General features: G+C 50.7%; 2 protein-coding genes across 9 annotated transcripts in view; one reads left to right on the top strand and one right to left on the bottom strand.

Moving 5' to 3' along the window:
- Pomt2 (protein O-mannosyltransferase 2) overlaps positions 1-1,230 on the bottom strand; it is a 41,896-nt gene extending 40,666 nt beyond the window's left edge. The window contains exon 1 of one of the 3 annotated variants that reach the window (XM_045154012.1): positions 503-1,230. In XM_045154012.1, coding sequence (XP_045009947.1) covers positions 503-750 — 248 coding nt within the window. In that variant the 5' untranslated portion in view covers positions 751-1,230. The remainder of the gene's footprint in view (positions 1-502) is intronic. The other 2 variants (XM_045154013.1, XM_004649385.2) reach the window with 2 other exon arrangements.
- On the top strand, positions 707-13,026 carry Gstz1 (glutathione S-transferase zeta 1). 6 transcript variants are annotated; one of them, XM_045154015.1, is made up of 9 exons: positions 788-937; positions 6,295-6,346; positions 7,470-7,537; positions 8,057-8,137; positions 8,474-8,599; positions 10,307-10,385; positions 10,931-10,983; positions 11,877-11,926; positions 12,617-13,026. In XM_045154015.1, the coding sequence occupies exons 1-9, from the start codon at positions 884-886 to the stop codon at positions 12,741-12,743; spliced, it is 690 nt and encodes a 229-aa protein (XP_045009950.1). In that variant the 5' UTR covers positions 788-883; the 3' UTR covers positions 12,744-13,026. The 6 variants fall into 6 exon arrangements, with proteins under 6 accessions (XP_045009951.1, XP_045009950.1, XP_004649440.1 ...); XM_004649383.3 differs by lacking the exon at positions 788-937 and adding an exon at positions 1,038-1,186; XM_045154018.1 differs by lacking the exon at positions 788-937 and adding an exon at positions 1,082-1,146.
- Positions 13,027-15,614: the final 2,588 nt, after the last annotated feature.

Below are 15,614 nucleotides of genomic sequence, written 5' to 3'. Positions count from 1 at the left end.
ATAGGATGAAAGTTACAAAATTCCATCTCTGGCGCATTAATCTGGAGTTTGTTTGCAGCTGCTAGATAAGAGACACTGGCATGCCCATTCTCTCTATTTATATGTCTCTTTTCCTCCCCCTCTAATAAATAAATAAAATATTCAAAAAACAGCAAAGCCCAGCACATAAATAAATTTTTAAAAATTTAATGATTTTTTTTTTTAAGCACACAAACTTCCACCTCTGCTGATGCCTGAAAATCTTACAGATGAGAAACTTAGGCTTTAGGAAATTCTATACGAAGAATTTCCCACTACTAGTAAAAGTTGAAAGCATCTTTAAGAGCTACACTCTGAGAAAGGCAGGTAGCCTGAAAGACCTCACCGAAGGCCAACCTCAGTTTCCCCTCCACGGAGGACCAGCTCATACAATAAGTCCCGCCCCCTCCGTGCCCTCGGGCCAATCAGAGGATGGCGCCCCTCCCTCCAGTCGCCCTGGTGGCCACCTCGTTCCATCCCTCACCAGATGTGCGGCGGCTGGTCCAGACGGCGAAAGCGGGTGGCGAAGGCCAGCAGCGTCACCAGGGCCAGCGTGGCCCAGCGGCCGACCGCCTCTAAGCGGCGCGAGGTCAGAGCAGGCCGTCCGGGGCTCTTCGCTGCAGAGTCAGGGCGCGCGTCCCGGCCCACGGCCCTGGCAGCCTGGGATCCGCAGCGACCCCTTCGCGGACGCAGCTCGGACCCGGCCAGACCCCCACCCAGGGCCGGCGGCATCCTCCCCGTCCTGAGGATTATCCTCCGGGCTGGCCGGAGGCGCGCTGGATTTTTGTCCACGGCCCCGCTGAGAAATCACAGGGGGTCGGCTCGAGGTGTCCTGGGAGATGTAGTTTCCCTCCGCTTGCCGCTTATGGACGGGGTGGGAAACGTGGTGGCCTCCGGGGCCGCTAGGAGGCGGCCAGAGGTGAGAAGCGTAGCGGGAGGCGGAGGCGCGGGGAGGACGGCTAGGACCGGGACGGCTCGGGAACTACAACTCCCAGAAAGCGCCGGGGGCGGGGGCGGGGCCAGCCTGGAGCCGCCGGGAAGCGCAATCCCCGCGCCTCCGACTCGCCCGCATTCCGCTAGGCCTCGGTCATCGTCGAGTCCCGGCGCAGACTTTCTTGGCTGGACGAGGTGGGGGGGTCGCCAGACCTGTGAGATGCAATCCGGGAAGGTCTGTGGTGAACATCCGGGGACAGGGTCGCGGTCTCCAGACGCGGACCGCAGCTGGGAGGCGGGGCTGGGCGCGCGGCTCGGCGCGGCCAGCTGCTGTGGTCCCGGCGTGCAGTGCGCCGCGCCTGCGCACTGCCCGCTGGGACCTATGGATAGCGGGGAAGCTTTGTCCGGGGTTGAGTGGAGGGTCTGGACCCGTTACCTCGTCTGTCTCTGCCCGACCTCCATCACTCACAGACTTTTAGGACTTTCAGACATGGCCCCTCTACTTGACATTCCCCCGGGCCTCGCGTTCTCTATTCGTCCAGTTGGTCGTGCCACTGATCGTGCGACTTTGCAGGCATGTTTGCATTTTTAGAAAGCTGCAAGGGCGAGGAGAGAGAGGATTTCCCAATCACCCGGGAAGCTTCCCGAGTTTTTAATGTGTTTTATTTGCTTTATTTTGGTTTTGTTACCTTTTGGGAGTGGGGGGCTTTTTTTTTTTTTGGAGACAGAGTCTTCCTTTGTAGCCGAGGGTGACTTCGAACTGGCGATCCTCCTGCGTAGCCTCCTGAGTGCTGAGATGACACCAGTCTAGGACCTCCTGAGCTTAACATGCATTTCTCCAGGTCCTCCTAGAAACACTGTATTAACCTATGGTGGAAGAGACCGAAAACCTGTTTTAAAAATTACTTGGCCGGGCGTGGTGGCGCACGCCTTTAATCCCAGCACTTGGGAGGCAGAGGTAGGAGGATTGCCGTGAGTTCGAGGCCACCCTGAGACTGCATAGTGAATTCCAGGTCAGCCTGGGCTAGAGTGAGACCCTACCTCAAAAAACAAAAATAAAATAAAATAAACAAAAATGACTTGGTCGAAGCCAGGCGTGGTGGCACATACCTTTAATCCCAGCACTCAGGAGTCAGAGGTAGGAGGATCACTGTGAGTTCAAGGCCACCCTGAGACTACATAGTGAATCCCAGGTCAGCCTGGGCCAGAGCAAGACCCTACCTTGAAAACCCAAAAAATAAAAAAAAACTCGGTCGAGTCTTGTGGGGTCAAGTTTTAAAGCCACTGTTAAAACAGGGAAGGTGGCACGTCAAATGGGACATCATAGCATCAGGTTAATAAAATACAGACTTTCCACTCCCAAATGCAATTTTAGGAATCTTTCTAAAATCATGTAAGAAAATGGTTTAAAAAGAGCTCAATAGTAGGTACTTGCCTGGCATGTACTGCATCCCCTACACTGCAAAAATCATAATCAATTAAAATTTGACATAGTAATGAGAATGTATAATTGAATCAGAAGCAATCCTTCCAGATGCACTGATTAAATGGACGCGCTGCTACTTGGTCCTAAAGTTCTACAAATGCAAAAGGATGGTTTATGGCCCTCTGTCCTGGTCATGTTAGCCTGTCATTACCACCTACAGCCCTATCTTGTCATCTTATTTAACCCTGTAGTTCCCGGGAACAGGGGAGTTCTTCAATCTCCCTGGCTGTTGAACGTCTGTTTCCCCTACTGCTGAGCACTTTAGGGAAAGGGTCTTAGAGAAGCTAGTCTGAGGCTGCCCCTCCCTCTATGGGTTGACATCTATATTCTTTTGGGCCTGTATCTTAAACTACTTGTAAAAGAAAACTACCTTGTTCCTAATCTCTCACCTTCTACACATGCAGCTTCATATTGACTTACCATTGAGCCTGTGTTTTCTGGGACCATAAGTCAAGGACATAACTTGATCCTTTATTTCTTTCTTCATGGCGGCAGACAAGACCCTTGCCCTGTCTGTCTTACTGCCTTTCTCTCAAATGATAACAAAATGGCCCTTCAACTTCTAAGTCCAGAAGATTCGATGGAGGAGGAATTTGAGAGGGGGAAAAGGAAGATTAGTGGGGGTATTATGATCATATATGGTCTATATGTACAGAGGTTGTCAATAAAAAGTTTTTTTAAAAAACAAGAACACCAGGGCTGGAGAGATGGCTTAGTGGTTAAGCGCTTGCCTGTGAAGCCTAAGGACCCCGGTTCAAGGCTCGGTTCCCCAGGTCCCACGTTAGCCAAATGCACAAGGGGGCGCACGCGTCTGGAGTTCGTTTGCAGAGGCTGGAAGCCCTGGCACGCCCATTCTCTCTCTCTCCCTCTATCTGTCTTTCTCTTGTGTCTGTCGCTCTCAAATAAATAAATTAAAAATTAAAAAAAAGAACACCATGTAAAATTATTTTTACATAAAAGCTAATCCTAAAATGAATCTTGACCTTACATTTTAAATTTAGAAAAGGCAGCTTAAAATTTTTCTAAACATATTTTTATTGATTTAGTCATCTTTCATATGTAACATATTAGGATTTGGGAGTAAGAATAACTTAATAGGGCTGAACAGATGGCTTAGTGGTTAAGGCATTTGCCTGCAAAGCCTATGGATTCAAGTCCCACATAAGTCAGACGCATAAAGTGATAAATGAACAAGGTCGTGCATGTGCACAAGGTGTCACACACGTCATGTGTCTGGAGTTGGATTGCAGTAGCTGGAGGCCCTGGTGCATAAGAAAAAAGAATAACTTGGGGCTGGAGAGATGGCTTAGCGGTTAAGATGTTTGCCTGCAAAGCCAAAGGATCCCGGTTCAACTCCAGGGCTCACATAAGCCAGATGTACAAGAGGACTCATGACTGGAGTTCATTTGCAATGGCTGAAGGCCCTGACGTCCGCATTCTCTCTCTCTCTCTCTCTCTCTCTCAAATAAATAAAATATTTTTTAGCCGGGCGTGGTGGTGCACGCCTTTAATCCCAGCACTCGGGAGGCAGAGGTAGGAGGATCGCAGAGAGTTCGAGGCCACCCTGAGACTACATAGTGAATTCCAAGTCAGCCTGAGCTAGAGTGAGACCCTACCTCAAAAAACAAAACAAAACAAAAATTTAAAATAACTTGAGCCGGGCATGGTGGCGCACGCCTTTAATCCCAAGACTCGGGAGGCAGAGGTAGGAGGATCGTCGGGTGTTCGAGGCCACCCTGAGACTCCTTAGTGAATTCCAGGTCAGCCTAGGCTAGAGTAAGACCCTACCTCAAAAAACCAAAAAAAAAAAAGTAACTTGAGCTGGGCATAGTGATACATGCCTTTAATCCCAGCACTTGGGAGGCAGAGGTAGGAGGATCACCATGAGTTCGAGGGTACCCTGAGACTAAATAGTGAATCCCAGGTCAGCCTGGGCTAAAGCAAGATCCTACTTTGCAAAACCAGAAGGAAAAAAATAAAGAATAATAGCTTTTGGTTGGAATAAACTAACAGAGCCGAGCATGGAGGTACACACCTTTAATACCAACACTCAGGAGGCAGAGGTAGGAGGATTGCCATGAGTTCAAGGCCTCCCTGAGATACATAGTGAATTCCAGGTCAGCCTGGGGTAGAGCAAGACCCTACCTTGAAAAACAAACAACAACAAAAGAATAAGCTAACATAGATCCTCAAATTTACTATTTGTAAGGATTAGGGTTATATCTCTGTAGCTCTCATTTTAAGAGGAAGATTAAGGGACTGGCAAAATGGTGGGTAAGAGCGCTTGCCAGGCAAGCATGAGAGAAAGACTTGAAACTACATAAATTCAGTCTGAATGAAACCTCGGTCTGGGGAGGTTGCTCAGTAGTTAAAGGTGCTTGCTTGCAAAGCTGCTGGCCTGGCCTTGATTCCAGAACACCCACATAAAGCAGACACAAAAATTTGCAGCAAGAGACCCTTGCACACCCACACACACACATTTTCTTTTGTTTGTTTTTGTTTTTTCTAGCTCAGGCTGACCTGGAATTCACTATATAGTCTCAGAGTGGCCTTGAGCTCACGGCGATCCTTCTACCTCTGCCTCTCAAGTACTGGGATTAAAGGCATGTGTCCTACGCCTGGCCACAAATGTTTTTTTTAAATATCCTGTAGCTCCAAGTTCAGTGAGATGCTGTCACAAGAAAATTGAAAAAGCAAGTCACTGGTTCTCCTCTGGCCTCCTCATGCACATGTATAGGTGGGCACATCTGCACACACATACATGTATATATACCACACCACACATAGTACACAAACACAATATAAAAGATGAAGTTTAACATAAATATTTTTGACAGATATATCTGTCATTTTACATGGACCATAGCCTTATATTGATCATATATTAATTTCATATATATATATATATATATATCAAATTTATCACTTGTAAAGATATTCCTAAAGGGCTGGAATAGTGGTGCATGCTTTTACTCCCAGAACTTGGGAAGTAGGGTTAGGAGGAGCTCTGTGAGTTCAAGGCTAGCCTGGGACTACAGAGTTCCAGGTCAGCCTGGGCTAGAGTGAGACCCTACCTGGAAATAGCCAGATGCACAAGGGGCAACATGCATCTGGAGTTCGTTTGCAGTGACTGGAGGCCCCTGGTACGCCCATTCTCTCTCTATCTCCCTTCTTCTCTGTCAAATAAATAAAAATATTTTTTTTAAAAAAGAATTCATTATGTAGTCTCAGGGTGGCCTCGAACTCACAGCAACCCTCCTAACTCTTCCTCCCATGTGCTGGGATTAAAGGCATGTGCCACCACATCCGGTTTTAGTCCCTTTAAATCTTAGAGATCCCACACAGGCTACTTCTCCAGGGGCCTGAAGGTAACACAACAGAAAGGTGGAGAGATGCCCTTTCTGACCAGAGTCCAAGTTCCCTGGAGCATGTCTAGCCCAGCTTCCCCATTGGCTCCTAGAATCCACCCCCTTGGGTTTTTAACCCTGTGTCACAACTCTGGAAGAGACATTCCTTGGGAAGCCAAGGGTCACACAGCACCATGACTGAGTTTGGCAAGGTAAAGTACACTTTCAAGCAGCTTGGGAGCCACTTGAACCTCATGCGGGCACAACTGGGATTTCAACTCCACTGGGAAGTAAGGTATTTCACATAACTCCCAGGGTCTCTTACCCAGACAGCTTGGAGGAGGCCTTGTTGTTGCCTAGACACTGGCTTAAGGAAGGAGGCCTGGCATAATGGAAAGAAACTGGCACTTAGAGCCCATTACCCGTGGCTGGTATCCTCTCTAGCAGGGCCCTAAGGCTGGAAACCTACTGAGCCTAAGTTAATGTGTGCCTCCACCTGTCTCTCTTCAGCCCATCCTCTATTCCTACTTCCGAAGCTCCTGCTCATGGAGAGTTCGAATTGGTAAGAGCTCAGCTACTGGGTAGGGTGGCAACGGGTGGCCCGGGGTAGGCAGAGGACTTCACCCCCAGCAAGCAGCACCCCTGGTCTCCTAGAGCACCTATCTCGGAATGGCACCTAGGAAGTTCAACAAGATGACAGTAGGGCTGGGAGAAAGGGTTGTTTTTTTAAAGCCTCAGCAACTGGGCCCCAAGCAGCCTCTCGGGATCCAGAGGTCCCTGGTAACGGCAGGGGAACAGCTGGCCTCCCTCGGCCCTTATCTTACTTGGTCTGGAAAATCAAACAGAACGGTGCTGTGTTGACCTCAGACGCTGTTGGGGAGCAGAAACTCTGGCCCTCTGCTTTAGTCCTGGTTTGCTCCTCCCCGCCCTCAGTTCGCGCAGTCCGTGGCACAGCGCGCCGAGGAAGAGCTCTGTGCTGAGCGATCTGTGTGCCTGATTGATGCCCTTTCACCCTCAGTCACCCTAGGAGGGGGTCCTGTTATTGTCCCCGTCATACAAATGAGGAAACTGAAGCACGGCAAGATTAAGTAAGTCTGCCCACAATCATGCAGATAACTAAGAGGCAGACCTGAAATTTGAACCATGTCGTCTGGATCCAGAGTTCTTGTTGATTAGGTTGGATCTGGTTGGTGCTAGGGACTGAGCCCATGCTCTTTCACTAAGCTACCCTCCGCCAAAGGCCGTGTGTTTAACTACTGTACTGTGAGCTAAGCAGCAAAGGCCTATTGAATTACTTGCCCAAGGCCACACAACTAGCAACTGAAAATGGTAAAATTTGAAGCCAGGCAGCTTACTGCCAGTCTAACCCCAAATGCAAAGTCATCCTCAATGACCCTCCACTTTCCCACAATCCACCGATTGAGGTTTGTGGAGTCATGAAGCAGGAAGACTACCCCTTCCTTCCCTAGGCCCTAGAGTGCCCTGGCTAAGCCAGAACAAGAGCAGTAGAAGAGCTCCCTCCCTAAGACCCATGCCCTGGGCCTCAGCCTCGGCCTCTCAGCCCTAACCTCTTTCTGAGCAGAGCTGACTGACACAGAGGAGGATGCCGCCATCACCCTGGGAGGGCTCTTTCCTCGGAAGTGTAGCTCAAAGCTATCCCCTGACTCTGCTCTGGTCTCTCCTAGCTCTGGCCTTGAAAGGCATTGACTATGAGACAGTACCCATCAACCTCATAAAGGATGGGGGGCAACAGGTAAGGAGGCTGCCCCTGGCCCACAATGTGAGAATTGGACCTTGAAGGGGTACCAGATTGGGGGGGGGGGCTATACCAGACAAGTAAACCCGTGTTCCATGGTCCTTTCGCCTGGAAGCTGCTACTGGCTCTCCCCTGTGGGACAGGGTGGCAAGCTAGACAGCAACAGGAGCTATGGGAAGGGCCCAAGGCTCTAGACTCAGTGCCACAGCCTGGGCTCTCCACTGTCTGTATGAAAGGACCCTCGGTGGCTGGCTAGGGTAGGACTTCCTTAGTGACAGTGTAAGATGCAGGGAAAATCCCATAGGCCATCAGGATGAAGGCCATACATTCTTCAAGGAGTGTGGAGCAGTGAGTGCATGTATCCCCCAGAGATCAGCCTGGGTTTGGGAGTCAGGCCCTTCCCCTGGGAAAGGGACATATTGATGGGTGTCAGTCCTAGGGTTTTTCTGTTTGTCTGGTTCTGCCCTATCCAACTCTGGCCAGGCCACCTAGTCCACCAGAGCCTTGTCTCCACAGTTCTCTAAGGAATTTCAGACACTGAACCCCATGAAGCAAGTGCCAGCCCTGAGGATTGACGGACTCATCATTGGCCAGTCAGTGAGTAGGCTTGGGGGAGGCCCCATGAGGCAGCAGAGCTCGGAATGAGGGGACCTGACATTTCTCCCTAGCCAAGGCAACAAGCATATAATGGGTCCCCGATAACTTAAGTAGAGGGAAGGAGAGAGGGAAGTTGTTTTGGGGTCGGGCTTGAGGAAAATTGAGCATGTGGGAGCCAAGTTCTGCAAGATTCAAAAAAGCTTTACGGCTGGGGGGGGGGGGTAAAGAAAAGGAGGCGGTGGTACCTTTGGAGGAGAGGGGGTTTGCTAGCTTTTCCCCTCTGGTCCAGGGGTCCTAAGCCCTCTCCCTGCCTCACAACGTGTTCTGTTTGGAAAGCTGGCCATCATTGACTACCTGGAGGAGACTCGCCCCACTCCACCGCTCCTGCCGCAGGACCCAAAGAAGAGAGCCAGCGTGCGCGAGATTTCTAACCTCATCGCCAGCGGCATCCAGCCCCTGCAGGTGAGGCACTTGTATACCTACACCCCGAACACCTCTCCCTCAACCCCTCTCCCACACTCTGACATGCCCACAGTGAGCTGCCCAACTTGGGGATGGGAGTACCAGGAGAACAGAGACTCTCAAGGGCTTTGACCCACGTGGCAGAATCAGGGATCCCAGAAGTCCTCTGTCACAGCGGGCCCACAGCTATGCTCCTAGAAGCTGTAGGATTTGCATGTTAGGTGCTGAAGGTAGGGAAAGGACCAGGGTGGCAGCGAAGGGTCCAGGTCCTAGCTGCCACCCTTCAGCCTGAGCAGCTCCCTCACACCTGTTGTGTGTCATACCCATGGGGATGCTTGCTTTATTGCCTTTCACCACATCGCGGCTCACAGATGCTTTGTGGGGGGTTTATGTTGTTGTTTCTTTACAAATTGAAGGTGTATAGCAACCCTTCATTGAGCAAGTCTCTTGGTGCTCTTTTCCAATGACTTTTTAAAATATTTTATTTTTATTTATTTGCTTAGGAGACAGAGAGAGGGAGAGATTGGGTGCGCCAGGGCCTCCAGCCACTGCAAACGAACTCCAGACGCGTGCGCCACCATGCGCATCTGGCATATGTGGGTTCTGGGGAACGAAACCTGGGTCCTTAGGCTTTGCAGGCAAGTGCCTTAACAACTAAGCCATCTCTCCAGCCCTCCAATGACTTTTCACTGGCACATTTTAGCAACAAATTATTTTTAAATTAAGATATGCATATTTTTAGGCATAATGCTACTACTGCATACTTAATAGACCAGTATAGTAAAAAGAAAACTTACAAACACTGGTAAGCCACGAAGTCCACATGACTTGCTTTCTTGCCATATCTGCTTGTTGTCACAATCTGAAACCAAACCATGTCTCCAAGTGTGTCAAGATTGAGATTTGTGTGAGTAGTGTTTTTATTATGTTTTCACTCATAAAGCAGAAAAATAATTTTAACCACTCGTCTGGCTTTAATCACCCTCTGGCTTTGTCAAAAAGTGGCCCCGGGAAGGCAGGGTGGTTTTGCTGGTGATACAGCTAGGCAGTAGCAGAGCAGGAACAAAGCCTAGGACCTCGGCGCACCTGTACCCCACTCCCACCTCAGCTTGCTGCTTTTACAATGGGCCTGTGCTGTGGCCGTATCCCTAGAATCCAGTCCCATGCACCTGCCTCACCTCAAGCCCACCCTCTTTCCTCAAGTCCGTGAGTAAAGGAGATGCACTGGGTGTACAAGAAATAGGCCTTAGGTGTAGCCACAACTGTCATAGCCACACAACAACCTGTGTCCCTACTCTTTATTTTATTTTATTTTATTTTTGAGAGAAAGAGACAGAGAGTGAGGATGGGCACACCTGGGCCTCATGTGCCACTTTGTGTATCTGGCTTTATGTGGGTACAAGGGAATTGAACTCAGACCGTCGGACTTTGCAAGCAAGCGCTTTTAGCTGCTGAACCATCTCTCCCGCCCCCTGTGTCCCTACTGCTATGTACTGCTACAAGCTTGCACTGGCTTTCAGACCACTGGGACCAACAGGGCAGCCTGAGAAGGCAGCTGTCGCGATGGCGACCTCCCTCCAACTTCGTAGCCCGGGGGTCGGGTGGAATAGGTGAACCGCTAGGGTAGATGGACACTGAACTTCCATGTAAAGGCTTGTCTGAGGTGCAGGCTCCCAAAATAATTGGATTTTTTCTTGAACTGTGTAGAACCTATCTGTCCTGAAGCAGGTGGGACAGGAAAACCAGCTGACCTGGGCACAGAAGGTCATTGCTTCTGGCTTTACTGGTGAGTCGTCACTCATACCATCTGTCCCAGTGTGACCTCCCAGAGACATAAATGACCCTTGCACACAGGGCCCTGGGCATCTGACCTAGCTTCCCAGGCTGCTTTGGGCTTGACAGTGGCATGGATTAGGGCAAGGCTATGGGTAGACAGGGGGTAGGATGCACAGGTGTCCAAGCCTGGCCTCAAACTCCAGAGTTTCTTGGAACCCTAGACCTAGGGCTCATGGTCCCACAGAGCGGAGTAATGGCCCAGCTTCTGCTTCACTGCCAACTGCAGCCAAGACAGCTAATCCGCACAGTGCCAGCCAGTGTGAGGGCCGCTGCCACAGCCAGCGGCAGGTCTTGCCTATTGTGGACTGTGGAGCGAGGGGAAACATCAGCTTGTTCCTGGCCATATCTGCCCCAGTACAGGCCTCACTGTTACATCCCCTGCACTGGACACTGCCTCATGCCCCAATCGTCACTCAGAAGGCCACATGTTACATAACCAAGGAGGTCAAGTTCTAGGAAGGCTAACGTAGCATGATTCATGTGGCCTCTCCACAGCTCTGGAGCAGATCCTGCAGAAAACAGCAGGGAAATACTGTGTAGGCGATGAGGTAAGTGTCTCCAGACCTGTCCCCAGTGGCCTTCTTCATGCTGACCTCAGGCTGTCACTCTCTAACTTTGATGTAGCCGGCCCCTCCCACTCAGGGCAGGCAGGATTTAGGAATTCCAGAGCAGACAACTGCAGGGGAACCCAGAGTGCTAACTCTTTTTTTTTTTTTAATTTATTTATTTGAGAGTGACAGACACAGAGAAGGACAGATAGAGGGGGAGAGAGAGAATGGGCGCGCCAGGGCTTCCAGCCTCTGCAAACGAACTCCAGACGCATGCGCCCCCTTGTGCATCTGGCTAACATGGGACCTGGGGAACCGAGCCTCGAACCGGGGTCCTTAGGCTTCACAGGCAAGCGCTTAACCGCTAAGCCATCTCTCCAGCCCCAGAGTGCTAACTCTTGATACAGACCTCTGTGCCCGGATGGTTGACTATGGAATCTCCTCAGCCCCTCCATTGCCCCTGGAGGAAGCACGGGATCCAAGCCAGAAGTCCACAGTTCTCAGACAACACTGGTTTAGACTAGATGTGTCCCTTCCTTCCCAAGTCAGAGACTCTGGAATGCAGGTGTCCTTGTTTCCTATAGGTTAAGGCTGTGGACCTGAGGTGGTTCTGGTTCCAGGCTTCCCTCCCTACTAGGAGTCTTCACTGGTGATGGTGTTTTAACAAACACAGTAACATGTGCCAGGGCAGTCACCCCTCAGGGCCACCACGAGGCTGGTTGTCAGGGCAGCTAGTGTGAATGGGGAAGGGACAGGGAGACAGACTGAGGGCCAGTAGGGACGGTGGAAGAGCCAAAACAGATGGGAAGTTGGACTGGTATTGCCAGTACAGCTGCAGTGGACAGTGAGTCTGAGTGCCCAACCTGATGCAAACCTATCTGACCTTCTTTCAGGTGTCCGTAGCGGACCTGTGCTTGGTGCCCCAGGTGGCAAATGCTGAAAGGTAATAGAGAGTCCTGCCACCCTTTCTCCTGCTCGTTCTCCCACTTCAGCTAGGAGGTGGCCTCTCATGCAAACTCCACCCCAACTGCCAAGAACCCCCGGCACCAGGCCCTCTCGGCTGAAACGTGGGCAGGGCAGAAGTCATTGAAATGCTTCTACCATGCCCACTGCAGCGCAGGTGAGCCTGTACAGATAGAGCCCCTGCTCACCTGGTGGCCAGCCCAAGAGCACCCACCCGCTGTCCTCAGGCGCGGTATTTCTGCTTGTGTGTGAGCTCCTCCATGACTTCCCCCATTGGCCCTCCGATGGGGCATGTGCTATAAGGAAGCACAAAGCGTGGCCTTGGGGATTTAGAAATGCATGGCACATTCCCTCCCCTAAGAGGCTGGTGACGTGAAGTGGGTGAAGAGACCCTGTCGACATAAATGTCTGACAGTGGAATGCACACCCAGCACACCCTCAACTGCCACTGCTTGAGGAGAACAGTAGGTAACAGATGTTGAACAATGCTGCACCACACCTCCCCTGCCCTGGGGTGAATGAGGCTCCCTGGGGCCGGGAGACCACCCTGTCCCTGCCTGGCCAGCCCCTGGACCTCAGCCAGCCCTGCCCCTCTGCTTCTCTCACTGCCCACAGGGCCGCCTCCCTTTGTCCTAAAAATCTTGGCTCACAGGGTGTTTCTCTGCCACAGGTTCAAAGTGGATCTGACTCCCTACCCTACCATCAGCCACATCAACAAGACACTGCTGACCTTGGAAGCTTTCCAAGTGTCTCACCCCTGCCGGCAGCCAGATACGCCACCCGAGCTAAGGGCCTAGCTCCCAAACTCTGCCCCACTGGCACAGGGCAGAGAGGAGAGACAGAGGAAGATGTGGGGGCACGGAACAGGCCCAGAAACAAGCAAGTTGTAACTGGAAAGGCAGGAGACTTGGACTCTAACCCTCAAGCTTGAACTCTCATTCTAATTCTGCCTTCTCTTGAACTTCTTGCTGCCTCAATCTTGTCATGTGTCAAGAGTTGGGTGGGAGAAATATTACCTGCTATGTATGATAGAGCAGTCGTGGAGAAAACAGATTAAAATGATGGGCAAGTTTACTGAGATGTCACAAGGAAGTCTGGGCTCCCCTTACTGAACCTGACTCCATCCAGAGAATGGCCACACTAGAATCTGATCACTGGCTGATGGCCAGGCCTCCAACCTATTCAGCTAGGACTGTACTAGTACCAGAAGATGAACATTTCCCCTAGCTGGGATCTCCATGACTAGACCCAGTAGAGGAAGTCCATTAGCCACTTGCCTTCAAGCCCTGTGGCAGGGCAATGGCAAAGATGAGAAAAAAGCACAAAGCCTGCCTGGGAGAACCATGGACAAGATGCAGACAGGGAACACATGTGAGAAGTAGGAATAGGGCTAGAGAGGTGGCTTAGAGGTTAAGGCGTTTGCCTGCAAAGCCCAAGGACCTCGGTTCAATTCTCTGGGACCCACGTAAGCCAGATGCACGAGGGGGCTCATGTGTCTGGAGTTCATTTGCAGTGGCTGGAGGCCCTGGCACACCCATTCTCTCTCTCTCTCAAATAAATAAATAAAAATAAAGTTCAAAATAAAAAGAAGGGGCTGGAGAGATGGCTTAGCGGTTAAGCGCTTGCCTGTGAAGCCTAAGGACCCCGGTTCAAGGCTCGATTCCCCAGGACCCACGTTAGCCAGATGCACAAGGGGGCGCACGCATCTGGAGTTCGTTTGCAGTGGCTGGAAGCCCTGGCGCGCCCATTCTCTCTCTCTCTATCTGCCTCTTTCTCTCTCTGTCACTCTCAAGTAAATAAATAAAAAAATGAACAAAAAAATTTAAAAAAAAAAAAAAAGAAGTAGGAATAAAAGACCCAGCAACAGGCTGAGTTCCCAGGATTGGAGTGGTACTGCTCTCAAGTGTTTGTACCAGCACCAAGAGGCAAGTTGGCCCACTGAACCCTTTTGCACATCTTCTGGGGCAGCCTTCCCAGGTAGCCCAGGATTCAGGTAAATCCAGAATGTTCCTAGAAACTGAAGGCAGCGTGAACAGCTTCTGACCAGTTTGAACTCAGGCGACCAGCCAGGTGACAGTTCCTCACAGGTTGCCCAAGGGGGAGCAAGTCCTCACATTGGGCATTGCAGGAGATTGGGCTAGCTTCTGGGGGTGAGGCAAAGTGACCTTTTGTGACTCACACCTGAGATTTCATGTCTCTGTACTGCTGAGGCTAGACAGGGAATTGAGAGTTGCGTGTCTTACTCAAGTGGAGACCATCTTTCTTAGTTGTGCTTCCCTTTTCTCCGCTGCAGTCCCAAGACACCTCCCCCCTCCCCTCGGCTTCCTCTGTGGCCTCTCCTCTTTTACATGACCTGGATTCTGAGCTCTATAATGACAGAAGTAGGCCACTTTATCCCAAGGTGCTTTTGTCCCAGCAAAGCCAGAGGGAAGCAGAGGAAGGTAGATAGATATGACAATAATGGGGAGGAATGCCACCTACCCTGCCTTGCTCCCTGGAACCTTTGCCTGCCTTACTCCAAATCTGGCTAGTGAAGTCCCACTTTGCCTGTATAAGAAACCTTTATTTGGGGGCTAGGGAGACAGCTCAGTTGGTAAAGTGCTTGCTTTGCAAGCACAAAGACCTGGTCTTGATCTCCAGAAGCCACATTTTAAAAAGTGCTGGAAGCCGGGTGTGGTGGCGCACTCCTTTAATCCTACCACTTGGGAAGCAGAGATAGGAGGATTGCCCTGAGTTCCAGGCCACCCTGAGACAACATAGTAAATTCCAGGTCAGCCTGAGGTAGAGTGAAACCCCACCTTGGGGGAAAAAAAAAAAAAGGTGCTGGAGAGATGGTTTAGTAGTTAAGGTGCTTGCCTGCGAAGCCTAAATGACCCAGGTTTGATTCCCCAGAACCCACGTGAGCCAGATGCACAAGGTGGCTCATGGATTTGGAGTTCATTTCTCTCTCGCGCTCTCTTGCTCTGTATCTGCCTCTTTCACCCTCTCAAATAAATAAAATAAGTTGTTGTTTTTTTAAAAAAAAAAAAAACTGCTAGGGCTGGGCTGATGTGTTGGTGGTTGGAAGTGTTTGCTCCACAAGCCTGCTGACCTGAGTTCAATCCCAGCACCCACATAAAGCCAGATGCAAAGTGACAAAGCTGTCTGTGATCCTAATGTGCCTGTAGCAACTGGAGGCAGACCCGGGAGGATCCTGAAGTTCCAAGGCCAGTTGGGCTGGCCTTCTCAGTGGCAAACAACAAAAGAGACCCAGCCTCAATTGAGGTAGAAAAGAAAGAACAAATATCCCGAGGTTGTCCTCTGACCTTCCCATGGGTGCCCATGTACACGCACAAAATAAAAATCTGGGGACTGGAGAGATGGTTCAGTGGTTTAAAGGTGCTTGTTTGCAAGCCCACCTGCCTGAGTTCCACTCCCCAGCACCCACATAAAAGGCAGACACAAAGCGAGGCATGTCTGTGATCCCAGTGCATCTTTGTCAGTGGGAGGTGGGGCCAGGAGAATCCAGAAATTTGTGGACGAGGTGCACTTGAAGCGAAGCTGCAAAAGCAAAGATAACAAAGGGAGGCTGGAGAGATGGCTCGTCGGTTAAAGGCACTTGCTTGCAAAGCCAGATGGCCTGGGTTTGATTCCCCAGTGCCCATGTAAAGCCAGATGCACAAAATCGC

The sequence above is a fragment of the Jaculus jaculus genome, chromosome 7 (assembly GCF_020740685.1).
Source record: "Jaculus jaculus isolate mJacJac1 chromosome 7, mJacJac1.mat.Y.cur, whole genome shotgun sequence".
Lineage (NCBI taxonomy): Eukaryota > Metazoa > Chordata > Mammalia > Rodentia > Dipodidae > Jaculus > Jaculus jaculus.
The sequence above is the reverse complement of the archived record's forward strand: the minus strand, read 5'-3'. Positions and strand labels throughout refer to the sequence as shown.

Coding starts and splice junctions, on each gene's coding strand:
- Gstz1 (XM_045154015.1), top strand. CDS start 884: ATGGACGGGGTGGGAAACGTGGTGGCCTCCGGGGCCGCTAGGAGGCGG. Junction 6,347..7,469: donor CTCATGGAGAGTTCGAATTG/GTAAGAGCTCAG, acceptor GGTCTCTCCTAG/CTCTGGCCTTGAAAGGCATT. Junction 10,386..10,930: donor CATTGCTTCTGGCTTTACTG/GTGAGTCGTCAC, acceptor GCCTCTCCACAG/CTCTGGAGCAGATCCTGCAG.